General features: G+C 43.2%; 1 protein-coding gene across 1 annotated transcript in view; it reads left to right on the top strand.

Moving 5' to 3' along the window:
- The window catches only part of TBC1D22B (TBC1 domain family member 22B), a 78,679-nt gene extending 73,328 nt beyond the window's left edge, over nucleotides 1-5,351 (top strand). Inside the window, exon 13 of the mRNA XM_012746856.2 lies at nucleotides 3,385-5,351. Coding sequence (XP_012602310.1) covers nucleotides 3,385-3,513 — 129 coding nt within the window. The 3' untranslated portion in view covers nucleotides 3,514-5,351. The remainder of the gene's footprint in view (nucleotides 1-3,384) is intronic.
- Nucleotides 5,352-13,808: the final 8,457 nt, after the last annotated feature.

Below are 13,808 nucleotides of genomic sequence, written 5' to 3'. Positions count from 1 at the left end.
GAGATGATGTTGATAGGTTCAGTGATGGTACTGAGAACCAGACCGACTACGGCACACTCTACTAGCTGAGGAGAAGAATAGTTAAACTGTTTGGTATACACCTTGTCCTGAATGACATAGCTCCCAATACCCGTCTTAGAGCCATCGGTATACACATTCAAGGCATCAACCAAAGGTAACAGTGAAGTTACTCTTGGGAAAATGAGCTCATTCCTCATTGCAAACTGCAACAAGGCATGTCTGGGATAATGGTTGTCAATGCTCCCTGGGAAGGTGCATCTCAATATGGCCCATGCATCAAGATTGGCACATAAGGTGTTTACCTGATTGGCAGTATATGGACAAATTAGGCTATCAGGGTGACGTCCAAAATGGGATACAGCCAAACTAATACCCTTTAAAGCTATCTCGGCCACACAGGTAGGATAATGGCCAATCACCTTTCCTGGAGAGGCTTGAGGATGCACCCATAAAAGGGGACCATCCTGCCAAAGCACTGCCGTAGGGAGCGTAGGAGAAGGGAGTACACAGAGGGAGAAAGGATCATGGTGTTGAATGCGCACTAGTTGCGCCTTTTGAATGGCTTCTTCTACCTTATGAAGAGCCTTTAGGGCCTCAGGAGTCAAAGTTCTAGGAGACGTGATGTGTGAGTCTCCCTCTAGAATCTGAAATAATGGCTTCAGTTCTGCTGTGGTAAGACATAAAAAAGGTCGAAGCCAATTAATATCCCCTAGCAGTTTTTGAAAATCATTTAAGGTCCTTAAAGCATCTCTTTGGATGGACAGTTTTTGAGGCACAATCTTGTCAGGGAGAATGCTACTACCAAGAAACGCGCCTACTTCTCCCTCTTGCACCTTTTCTGGAGCGACCAGCAAGCCTTTTTCCTTTAAGTGAGCCTGAAGGGACGCATAAGCTTGGCGAAGTACGCTATCATCACAATGACACAAGAGAATATCATCCATATAATGTATAATTCTCACCTTTGAAAACTTCTGCCTAACCGGCTGGATAGCTGAGGCCACATAAAGTTGGCACATAGTGGGACTGTTAGCCATGCCCTGAGGCAAAACCTGCCATTGATATCTTGCATCAGGCTGCTCATGGTTTATGGAAGGAAGCGTGAATGCAAATCTGCTTTTATCTTGTGGGTGTAGGGGAATAGAGAAAAAACAGTCTTTGATGTCCAAGATAATTAGACTCCAATGTTTAGGCAAAGCTGAGAGAAGGGGCAGTCCTCTTTGAACAGGCCCCATAAGCTGCATCTGGGCATTAATTGCTCTAAGGTCATGCAACAGTCTCCATTTACCAGACCTTTTTTTAATCACAAAAATAGGAGTATTCCAAGGAGAATGAGAGGGTTCAAGATGCCCAAGAGTAAGCTGCTCTTGCACTAGCTTATGGGCCGCAAGTAACTTTTCAGAGGGTAAAGGCCACTGGGGCACCCACACTGGCTCCTCTGTATTCCAGGGTATGGGCAGAGGATCCCCAGCGGCGGCGAGCGGCCCCTAAGAAAAACCCAGCCCTTCCCAAGGCGGGGCATGCGGAGGTGGGCGGTACCGCTCACAACCTGCCGCTTCCAGAAAAACCGGTTCCTCTTTCTTTTCTAGTTCCTCCCCCGCCTCCTCCCCTGAACTTGAGGAAGTAAGAGAAGAGGAAGAAGAGGAATCATCCTCAGAAATATTTAATTTCTTAAATTCTGACAGAAAAAGGCTATCTCTTCTGTCTTCTGTCCTGTCCTTTCCTTTGTTATTTTTATTCCTGGTACCTTTACATTTCTTTCTCTCCCTTTTCTTCTTTCTCTCCCTTTTCTTCTACCTCTCCCTTTTCTTCTACCTCTCCCTTTTCTCCTTTCTTCTTTCTCTCCCTTTTCTCCTTTCTTCTTTCTCTCCCTTTTCTCCTTCTTTCTCTCCCTTTGCAGGTCGGGCTGCGCTATCCCTCCCTGCATTTTCCTTTTTTGAGCTCTATATTCCTTTTTTCCACCTTTTACCGCGGTACTTCCCTTACTGCTTCTCTCTGAGCTTGCGTCTTGCAAGTCACTCAGTGCACTTTGGCTAGCTGCTACGCGTGGGCCTGAAGTCTCATCATACAGGCATTTTATGATAATAGGCCACAAAAAGCGCCGCAGCAGAATATTACCCATTTTTTGGAAGCAGGGGAGTTTTGGCCGTCCCACACGTCAGTTCTGAACTCACCTCTGTCGAGGTCGTCTCCGCTGGTGCTTCAAAGTTGCACGAGGTCCCGGGTTTCGGCACCACTTGTCGCGCCCGCCTCGCCAGCAAGGAAGACGCGGCAACAGGAGTTCTTCTGACCGTGCTTTAATGGGGTTCCCTTTAGACTTACATGATGCGAAAGACCCAGCCCGGCAGCGCGCAGGCCACTATATACCCCAGAAGTACAACCCCTAAGCTGCGATAGGCCGCTCAACTGTCGAGCCCCCAAAGCATTAGCCCATATCAGGACCCTTTGTTTGCATGCTCGCGCCACAGGGCAACCGACAATTGTGCCTGCGCTGAACTTGTTAGCTGCTCTAGGCAAAGCCGGAAACAGGCGCCAACTTGTAATGGCGTTGACACCGCGCCCCACAGACCTAGACTTTGAAAGCTGAATAAGATTTAGCTGAGTGGAGGAGAAAAGTGTTCCAAGTAAAAGGAACAGCATGCGCTAAACAGCATATGTGTGGAGTGGGCCTGGCCGGCTGGGTGTGCACAGGGAGCGCTGGCTGTCCACCAGACAGGTGGGCTGAGGACAGTCTTTGGAGACGGCAGAAGGTAGGCATGGGCACTGCAGGTGAACGGTGGGAGTAAGAGGCGAATGTCACATACAGAAGCATGTGTGCTGCAGTCTTGTCAATAAACGCTGAAAAAAAAAGCAACTTAAGTACCTACCGCGAGAGAAATGGTTGAGTAAATTAGGGTATAGCCACGTGATGTGACTGCTGGCATTGAGAATAATCATTTTTGAATGTTGTGTGGAAAAACAGGAAAATTATAGTAAAAAAAGATTACTAAAATGTATATTAAAATCATGATTACGGCTATTTAAAGAAATATGCCTGTGAAAAAATGCTGAAAAGGAATACTTTGAGAGAAAGTATATTTGGGTGATTATTTTTCTCTCTTAAAAATCTTTATTGTCATTCTCTATTTATAACATTGTTAAAAGAGGCAGATGTTGGTGGATCAGAGACTCAGCAGAGGCTTTTCAAGACTTCCTGAGGCGAACTAGGGGCTGAGGGCTGTGTGCTTTGGGAGGAGGGGGCGGGACTCTGTGGGGTGTGGCTGAGGAGGAAAGAGCCCCATTCCAGGCTGTGGTCTCTGCGTGAGGGCCTGCTGGTCCCTTGGTCTGCAGGCTGGAAGTACATAAAAGTCCTCTCTTGCATTCCAGGGTCTTCTCATGCTGCTACAGAACCTACCTACAATACACTGGGGCAACGAAGAGATTGGGCTGCTTCTCGCCGAGGCCTACAGACTCAAGTACATGTTCGCCGATGCCCCGAATCACTACCGCCGATAGGTGCTGTCTCCCCCGGGGACCCAGACTGCCCCCATCTCTGATGGCAATCTGATCACTGTGGCCACTGTGCGAGCCGTGGACCCCGGCCAGGAACCAACCGCTCCTGTTGTACAAAGCTCACACCCGCCGCCCAGGTCTTAACTTTCCGGTGTGCACCACTCCACGTCTCCGGATGTGTCACTCGGACCACTGTCAGTATTCCTGCCGTGTGGATGGGCCCAGGTCTGGGAGAGGACAGAAAAGGTGGCACAGGGTTGTCCGCCCCTTTAAAAGAAACTGGAACAAAGAAGGGGAAGGCTCAGGGTCTCACTCCCATCGCCCCTACATGGACTGGCTGTTTCTCACCTCCAGGCCCCAGATGATACAGTTGATTTTTGTGACATAGTTTGATTTGATCACAGGTCAAAAATGCCTTATGTTTTCAGAAGACTCCTGGCCCCTCTTCCCTCCCCCTGGTTTCCTAGCCCTTCCCCTTCTGCCCTAGTCTGAGCCAGCGAGGGACAGCTTTTTAATCAGACCATTGCTCTAGATGGAAGAGGCACTGATGCTTATAACTCTGGGAAGAGGCCTACACCCAAGGGCTAGGAGTTTTATTTTTCTTTTTCTCACCAGATGTCTGTGTGTGTGTGGGTGTGAGTGTGTATACACACCCATCAGCATTTAGTTCCATGTCTGGATTTCTGTGTCCAAACTAGCCCCATCAGACCAGTTGGGAAGGGCCCCGGTGACCAAGCGTACAAGCGTCCCTTGAGAAGGAATAGGTCAGGGGAGGGAGAAGGGGCTACTTACCTCTCCAAACCCTTTTTCCATGATGACCCACTCCAAGATATTATGTGTAAATTGTGTTATTATGTATATGGGTAAAGATGTACAAATATGTCCTCTTTGTAGCAGATATGATTTTATATTTATAATGTGCATCAACACGTGAAAGCAATATGTGCATCAACATGTGAAAGCAATCTAGGTCAGTAGCACAGATGAAGTTGCCGGGCAGGCAGCTTCCGCGTCTCCAGGTTGGTTTCTGGGTGCCCCACTATGGGGGAGCGGAACAGGAGGCTGCTAGAGCAAGTCTGGCTGAGCAGGTGGAGCCGCCTCAAAAGCCCCAGTGGCAGCCACCTCAAGCATCAGTGTCTCAGAGTCCCCCCCCCTTCCCACCCCTCCCGGGCCTTTCTGGAGCATCTGCCCCCCCACCCCCCAGCACCCAACCCAAGAAGGGACTGCAGAGGCAGACAAGTCCATTCTGTGTGTTTTTAGTTCCTGCCTTTCCCCGGGAACCTGGGGAGAGCTTTTGTTTTTACATTTTTAAGTCAGCATCGTGTTCAGGACAGAAGCTGTGACTGACTACTCAGTGCCAAGGAAAGGGGTCTCCTGTGTGTCCCTGGGGTTTGGGGCTCATCTCAGAGAGCGGCATTCATTGTCCCTACTATCACCTTCGCACCCCACACAGCTCAGTGTTCCATTTTTGGTATTTGGTAGTGGAGGGCTGTTGTGGGGGTGCGGCAAGTAGCTGTCATCCTCTTGAGGAGCCAAGCAGTGTCCCCAGGGGGTGACACCCTTGAGTCTCTGCCAGTGAAGCCCACCACAGCACAGCAGCATGAGGTTGGTTTCGCATCTGGAGCTGTTTCTCAGGCATTCTCCCCCCTCCTTTCCCCTTCGGTGTGCCTCAGTAGTCTCCTTCGCAGAGCAAGAGGGCTCTGCCCCCCTCAACTGGACTAATTACAGAAAGACACTTGTGTTCCCCAAGTGGTGGTTTTATTTTTTTAGTTTTTATGTTTGTATGGGAAATTGTGGATAAAGTGAAAGAATTGTAAATAAATGGTGTATTTCCTCCTTCATCTGCCAGTTTTTCTCCTGTGCATTCGTGTAACCTGGAACCTAAGGAGCCTCTTTTTCTTGGGTTTTCTCGCTGATACCAGTAGGCTGGGGAGGGCATGCAGGGGGCGAGCAGATTGGAAGGCCTCTCAAGGGCATCGGCAAACACCTGTGAGCACCTACGCTGGGAAAGACACTGGAAATTACAAAAATGGATCGCTTTGATCCTAATAGCTCACATTTATAGAGTACCTTACCATGTGCCAAACACAGTGATAAGCAGATCATTTCACTTATCCAGGAGGAGTATATAATCTAATGGAGGGTAGAAAATGGGCTGGAATTTCAGTGCTGGATGAAAGTCTAGAGATATCTAATTTAACACACTCGCTGTTCACGGAGGAAAGCCCAACCCAAGGCCAAGGCAGGCAGCATCAGGGAGCCAGAACTAGAGTGCAGGCCACCCCGGCTTGCCTGTTTTCCACCAAACCGTACAGAACTAAGACTGGCCCTCCATGTGGGGTCTTCATTAAGCCCAGTTGTTGGCTGTTGGTTTTTCTCTTGGTAACCCTACTGTGAAATGTCTCAAGAAGGGCAGTTGACTACATTTTTCATCTATAAAGGATAGATTCAGATGGTTTCTCTATCCAGAACTTCTTCCTGGTATTTATTTGAGATAGTCATTAGGAACTATGTAAGGACTAAATTCAGCTATGTGGAACAGAAACCAAAATTAGCAGTGACTTACACAAGATGGAAATTTACTTCTCCCTTACGAAAATGTCCAAAAGTAGGCAACCCAGGGCTGGTATGATGACTCCGTTTCACAAAGTCCTCAGGAATCTGGATGCCTTCCCTGGGTCTTCATGGTCAAGATGGTGGCTAGCACTCCAGCTGTTTTTACATCTACTTTCCAAGCAGCAGGATGGATTAAAGAGGGGGCAAAGAGGAAGACAGAAACGTGCCAGCAGTGTTTTAAGGAAGCTCCCAGGAAGCCATCGGGAATATTTCCTCTTAAAACTCCAGGCAGAACTTAACCCAGGTTAGGTTGCACCTGGTTACAAGGGAAGCTGGGGGGATTGGTCTATTCTAGGCAGCGATATGCCTGGTTAAGAATCAGGATTCTATTACTATGGAGGAAGGAAAAACAGACATTAGGATTCAGGTAACAATCTCTACAGTAGAAACATAAGAGAAAAAGTTGTAAGTAGAGACAGGCTTTCCCATAAGCATATAGTGGGGAATGTGACTTCAAAATTCAAGTGACTGTCACAATTAACTTTGGAATTTAACCTTTGTCATAAAACACAGACACTTTCTACTCGATATTATTTGGACCGAGGCCATTGATTCTGAGGCTAAAAATAACTAACCTGAACTAATCTTCATTAAAAAATTCTATTTTTTATTTATGCAGGAAGTCAAGCATTTTCTGAGATAATGTTTGATCGTGACTAGAAAATTGATGAAACCTTCCAGACTAATCCTGGCATACTCTGATCTACAGTTTATCCAATGTTTCTGCAATCCAAATCTCTACAGTGTTACTTAAAATAGGCCCTACCTGTGTTTTTATTCATCTGCAAAGGGATAGTGGCACAGACTCCTGAAATAGTGACCTTATTTGCTTCTAGCGGCAAGAGCCTCTTGTTGACAGCATTTGGCTTGCCTTCAGTTGGACTCTGCAGGTCAAAACAGCTGTGTAAAGCCTTGCGGATTAGAGGCAGAAACTTAGGGCCAATGAGGATTAGAGGCAGAGACTAAGGGCCAGCAACTGAGCCCTTCATACATCTTGGGTGTTCCAACACTTACTTCCTGGGTTTGGAGACAGTTTGGAAAGCTGCTATGTACAGCAAGGTGGTTATTTTAGATTCACAATGAAAAAGATGAGATTCACACAGAATCGAAACATAAAGTACATTCCCACAAGACCAGAATCTTCTGAGCCTGTGCCAGCTTGCCTGGGGTAGTTGCAGTGCACCCACAGCTGTGACAGGTTAAAGCATCCCCCGAGGGAAAGCGTCCCCTTGTTTTGGCAAAGGCCAAATTAGGATTCTTGGAAGCAAGAAGAAACCCTGTGCAACCTGGTTCTGCAAGTCATTTGTGAGGTGTGGCTTCTGCGTGGTGAGTGTGGTAGTCCCTACCTGAAGTGACAGCTGTTGTGGGGAATCTGGCCATTGTTGCATGTAGGGACACTAAGCTTGTCCCAATAGTGAGCCCACTACACCTGTTTCATCCATTCTAGCTACCTGACAGAGGAAAACTCAGACCTTCTCTTCAAACACTGGTTTCTAAACTATTTTTTTCCATCCTTTTAACCTATCTATGATGTCTTTACATTTAACGTGGATTTCTTAAAGATTGACTGTAATTGGATCTTGTTCTCTAATCCAGTCTGCGAATCCCTTGTTTTTAATTGGTGCATTTAAACCATTTACAGTTAATATGGTTGGATTTAGGTCTACCATCTATTTGTTTTCTGTTTGTTTCCTTTGTTTTCTGTTCCTCTCTCCTCCCTTTCTTGCCACCTTTTGAATAATTTGAATACTTTAATGTGTCTGTTGACTTTTGGCTCTATCTCTATAATTTTTAATAGGTTGCTGTAAGGATTACAATACACATACCTAACTGTTCACTACTTACAGTTAATATTTTATCACTTCAAGTAAAATGCAGAAGCCTTACAACCATTTAGATCTTTTTTACCCTCCCTTCTTTATGTTATAGTTGTTATACAAGGGGTCTTCAAAAAGTTCATGGAAAACACATATTATGAAAAAACTATGCATGGATTTCAAATTTTTTTGCACCAAAATAAACTCATACTAACTTGTTATAGGATCTAGTTTGAGGCACCAAGAAGGATAAGACATTAGTTTGAAAAGATCCCCTATCAGAGCAACAGAAATTCTTCTAAAATTGAAATAAGAACAAATATCAAATTTATGGTGAAGCTTGGGTAGAAAATGGTGAAATCCTTGATGGTTTACAAAAGGTTTATGGGAACAATGCTTCAAATTGGCAATTTACAAATGGATAACTTGCTTTAAGAAGGAATGAGATAGTGTTGATAATTAAGCCTGCAGAACCAGACCACATCGATTTTTCAAGGAAAAACTTCAACTTATTCATGCCCTAATTGAAGAATACTGATAATTAACAACATAACCAATAACCAATACCATAGACATCTCAATTGGTTCAACTTACACAATTTTAACTGAAAAAGTTGAACAAACTCTCCACTTGCTAGGTGCTCAAACTATTGCACCCAGATCAGCTACAGACAAGAGCAGAGCTTTCAATAGAAATTTTAAACAAGTAAGATCAAGATCCTGAAGCATCTCTTTGAAGAACTGTAACAGGATATGGAGATGGAACATGGCTTTACCAGTACAATCCTGAAGACAAAGCACAATCAAAGCAGTGGCTACCAAGAGGTGGATGTGGTCCAGTTAAAGCAACAGTGGACTAGTCAAGAGCACAGGTCATGGCAACAGTTTTTTGGAGATGCTCAAGGCATTTTGCTTGTTGACTTTCTGGAAGACCAAAGAATTATAACAGCTGCTTATTATGAGAGCATTGAGAAAGTTAGTGAAAGCTTTAACTTTTCCCAGAGAAGCTTCACCAGACGGTCTTTCTCCACCACAGCAATGCTCCTACTCATTCCTCTCATCAAACAAGAACAATTTTGTGAGAATTTGATGGGAAATCATTAGGCACCACCTTATAGTCCTGATTTGGCTCCTTCTGAATTTTTGTTTCTTAATCTTAAAAAAATCTATACAGGACAACCATTTTCCTTCAATTAATAACAAAAAAGACTACATTGGTATGGTTAAATTCTCAAGATGGACTAAAGGGCTGGTATCATCACTTATGAAAGTGTCTTGAACTTGGTGGAGCATATGTTGAGAAATAGTTTCTATTTTATATTTTTATCTTTTCATTTTTCCATGAACAGTTTTGAAGTCCCTTCATATGAATTATATCTACATACATTGAAAACCTCACCAGATAGTATTATAATTTTTTTCTCCATAATCATACATATTTTCAATAACTAAAGAGAAGACATTTACTTTTTGTTGTATTCCTTAAGTTCCAAGTTTCCTTCTGGTATATTTATTTCCCTTAAACCTACAAAACTTCCTTTAACACTTCTCTTATAGCAGGTCTGCCAACATTTTGCTTAGTTTTCTTTCATCTGAGAATATCTTTATTTTGCCTTCATTCCTGAATATATTTTCTCTGGATATAGTTTTGTTTTTCTGGTATTTTATATTGTCCCACAATCTTCTTTCTCCCATGGTTTCTGGTTTAAAAAAATCCACCGTTGTTGAAATAATTGTTCTAAATGTAATCCATCATTTTTTCTCAGACTGCTTCTTTTAAAAAACTAAGGTAAAATGTACCTAACAAAATTTACCATCTTAGCCAGGCATGGTGGCTCATGCCTCTAATCTCAGCACTTTGTGAGGCTAAAGGAGGAGGATCACTTGAGGCCAACATATCGAGACCTTGTCTCTACAAAAAAAACCCCAATTTTTTAATTAGCCAGGTGTGATAGCACGTGCTTGTAGTCCTAGCTACTCAGAAGGCCAAGATGGAAGGATTGCTTGAGCCCAGGAGTTCGAGGTGACAGTGAGCTATGATTACACCACTGCACTCCAGTCTGGGTGACAGAGCCAGACTCTGTCCCTAAAAGAAAAGAAAAGAAAAGAAAAGAAAAGGAAAAGAAAAGAAAAGAAAGAAAAAGAATATACTATCTTAGTCATTTTTAAGTATACTGTTTAGTAGTGTAAAGTGCATTCACATTGTTGTGCTATCTCCAGAACTCTTTTCATCTTGCATAACTGACATCTATACCTATTAAACAACAGTTCCCAATTCCCTTCCTACCCCAGCCCCTAGCAACCAGCATTATACTTTCTGTCTCCATGAATTTGACTATGCTATGTGCCTCATATAAGTATAATCATATAGTATTTGCCTTTTTGTGACTGACTTATTTTGCTTAGCATAAGGTCCTCAAGGTTCATTCATGTTTTAGCATGGGTCAGAATTTCCATCGTTTTTAAAGTTAATTAACATTCCATTTAGTATATATTCCATTTGTTTATTCATCGATGGAAACTTGGGTTGCTTCCACCTTTTGACTATTATAAATAATCCTGCTATGAACTATGGTGTACCAATATCTCTTCAAGGCTCTCCTTTCAATTCTTTGGGTATATACTCAGAAGTGGAATTCCTGGATCATATGGTAATTCCATTTTTAATTTTCTCAGGAACTGACATACTGTTTCTCAGACTGCTTTTAACATTTTTTTCAGAGAGCCCCTATCTACTGTCTCATGATTTTCTGCCATTTCTTGGCAAAAATGGCAAAGAATGATGCTGTTTTAAAGAGACTGGAGCAGAAGGCTGCAGATCAAATCATTGAATATCCTTACGCAGCAAGTTGCTTTTCTTAAGGAGAAAGCAATTCTGCAGGCAACTCTAAGAGAAGATAAGAAACTTTAATTGAAGAACTGAAACAAATTTTCTGGAGTTTTCTTTTTATTTTATTTTATTTTTTTTTATTTTATTTATTTTTTTTTTTTTTATTTAAGCAGGAAAGAGCCGGCGGCTCCTTCCCTCCCTCCCGATTGGAGAGGGATGGAGTTTTCTTGTTTGGTTGGTTTTTGCATTCATCTTGTTTGGGGTTCACTGAGTTTCTTGAATCTAAGTCTTTAACCAAACTTGAGAATATTCAAATGGTTTTCTACACTAATCTCTTATTCCTCCCTTAGGATTCCAATAATATGAACATTAGACTCTATTTCTCTGCTGAGAACTTCTCTTTCCATCATTTTAAGTGTGCTTCCCTTTACTCATAGAACACAGTTATAATAGCTGTTTTAAGTCTTTGATAATTTTAACCTCTGGGTCATTTTGGGGTTAGCATCTTTCAATTATCTTTTCCCATAATAATTTGTCACATTTTCCTAGGTCTTTGTTGAGTGATTCTGAATTGTATCATGTATATCTTGAATAGTACGTTGTGAGACTCTGGGTCTCGTTAAAATTCTACAGCAAGGGTCAGTGAACTAGACCCTGTAGGCCAAATCCAGCCCTCCTCTTGTATTTGTCAATAAAGTTTTATTGGAACACAGCCATGCCTATTAATTTACATAGTGTCCATGGCTGCTTTGCCACTACAATGGCAGAGCTGAGTAGTTGTGATAGAGACTGTATGGCCTACAGAGCCTGAAATATTTATTATCTGGCCCTTTATGGAAACAGTTTGCTGACTCCCGCTCTAGAAAATGTTGACCTTGTTTTATCTTTTCAGGCAATCAATCCAGTTAGGTTCAAACCGAAAGTTCTGTCTTACCGTCTGTGGGCCATGGTTCCAATGTCATTTCAGTTTTTCAAAGGCTTTATTATACTGCTTTAGATTTGTTTTTACCATGTAAAACTTGTACTGATTCATACACAGAATTAGGGGATCCTCCTCTCTAGCTGGGTTCTTTCTGAGATTCCCCCTTTACTCCCTGACTCGCAGGAGGACTCCCTTTCCTAGTCAATTTACCAGCATAACAGAGTTCCTTTTGAAATTTTAGTTGCTCGTATTGCTGCCGACAACTGCTATTGAAGCCTGCCCTTGGGACAGATGTAGGAGAGAGAAAAAGAAATGTTTTTAATGGGGACTCCCCTCCACATGCTCTGGCTCACAGGACTTTTTCCCAAGTGCTCTGGTCACAGAGATGTGGTTTCTCAGAGATCGTGCCGTCTCTGCTATCCTGCAGCTCCCCGACTGGGCCTGCTCTCGGGTCAAAGCTGTGAGGGAAAAGAGGATAAAATTTGGAGAAACTCACACCATACAGAAAGCTTCTTCAAGCTTTGCCTCCCCTCCCTAATTTGCCTGCTTGTTTGCTTTTCTTTTTTCTTTTTCTTTTTTTTTTTTGAGACAGAGTCTCGCTTTGTTGCCCAGGCTAGAGTGAGTGCCGTGGCCTCAGCCTAGCTCACAGCAACCTCAAACTCCTGGGCTCAAGCGATCCTGCTGCCTCAGCCTCCCGAGTAGCTGGGACTATAGGCATGCGCCACCATGCCCCACTAATTTTTTCTATATCTATTAGTTGGCCAATTAATTTCTTTCTATTTATAGTAGAGACGGGGTCTCGCTCTTGCTCAGGCTGGTTTTGAACTGCTGACCTCAAGCAATCCGCCCGCCTCAGCCTCCCATAGTGCTAGGATTACAGGTGTGAGCCATCTCGCCGGGCCTTGTTTGCTTTTCAGAGTCCACAAGCAGTTGGATTTTGTCCAGAATTTTTAGTTGTGATCCCAGGGGGCTGCAGTAGGCTTACTCCATCTTGTCTGGCACCAGGAAGACTCCCTACTTCTTTTTGACCACAGCCTTCGGTAAAACACCCATGTTACAATGAGACCCAACACACACAAACGCACGCGCACACCCACACACACGCGCACACACACGAGTAATGTTTCCCAAGCAATACTCAGCCTTTCTGTGTGTGACGGCCTCTGATCTATTGTATTCCTTTTTTTTTTTTAATGGTAGTAAGACTCATCACTGAGCATTAACCTGAGTTTGAAAAACACAGCTCTAAACATTATTACTGAAATGGAAGAGGGAAGGCTGCTACTAGCTGAAATACACTTAAGCACATTTCAACAAGTTCTGAATAATATATACCAGAGCTGATGGTACAAGAAATTTATGAGTCAAAAAAATGTGATGAAAATTCTCATTATAACCTTGGGTTATAGAACTCAAGGTTCTCCCTATGAGAAACACCCCCACTCTTTGTGCTCCTCTTTCCCAACCCTGCACAAAGGTGAACTGAGTCAGGGATCTCTGTGAATTTTAGTAATAGCCAGCTCAGAGTGATGTGATTCAACTGTGAGTCATCCAAGCCTAAATTTTATATTAGGTTCTTGATACCTCATATGACTTGCAAAATAAACAGCCTGAAGCCAACTCTGCAGCAAGAAGAAAGCAAGGCGGCAGTTATTGATGCCTGATTCCCATGGCTGCCTTTCACTCCCTTTAGCTTCCTTCCTTTCTTGCCTCCTCCTCTCGCTCCCTCCTTAACAAAATCAGATGGGTAATAAATATTTGAACTGGATACTGATCCTTGGCAACTTAAAGGACATAGATGCTTAAACAGCCAGTGCCCCGACCAAGATGGAATGAGGTGGATACCTAGAATACTAATTTTAAGTACCTCCAAAATATCTGCCTTCATTACTGATTTCAGATACTTCCAGAATATAATAAACTTGATTGAAGGTATCACAAATATCTTACAACTATATACCCAAAATCCTGTGTTTACATAAAATAGCGCTTAATACACAAGCTGCCCGAACAAATGGTTCCCTTTTCCCTTCTTATCTACTTCTGTTTTTTTTAAACATTTACTTTACAAAAATAAAAGAGGCCTTCCCCTGATGTCTTCTCAGCCTAGAGT

Source organism: Microcebus murinus, chromosome 5, assembly GCF_040939455.1.
Source record: "Microcebus murinus isolate Inina chromosome 5, M.murinus_Inina_mat1.0, whole genome shotgun sequence".
In the NCBI taxonomy this organism is placed as follows: domain Eukaryota; kingdom Metazoa; phylum Chordata; class Mammalia; order Primates; family Cheirogaleidae; genus Microcebus; species Microcebus murinus.
The sequence above is the reverse complement of the archived record's forward strand: the minus strand, read 5'-3'. Positions and strand labels throughout refer to the sequence as shown.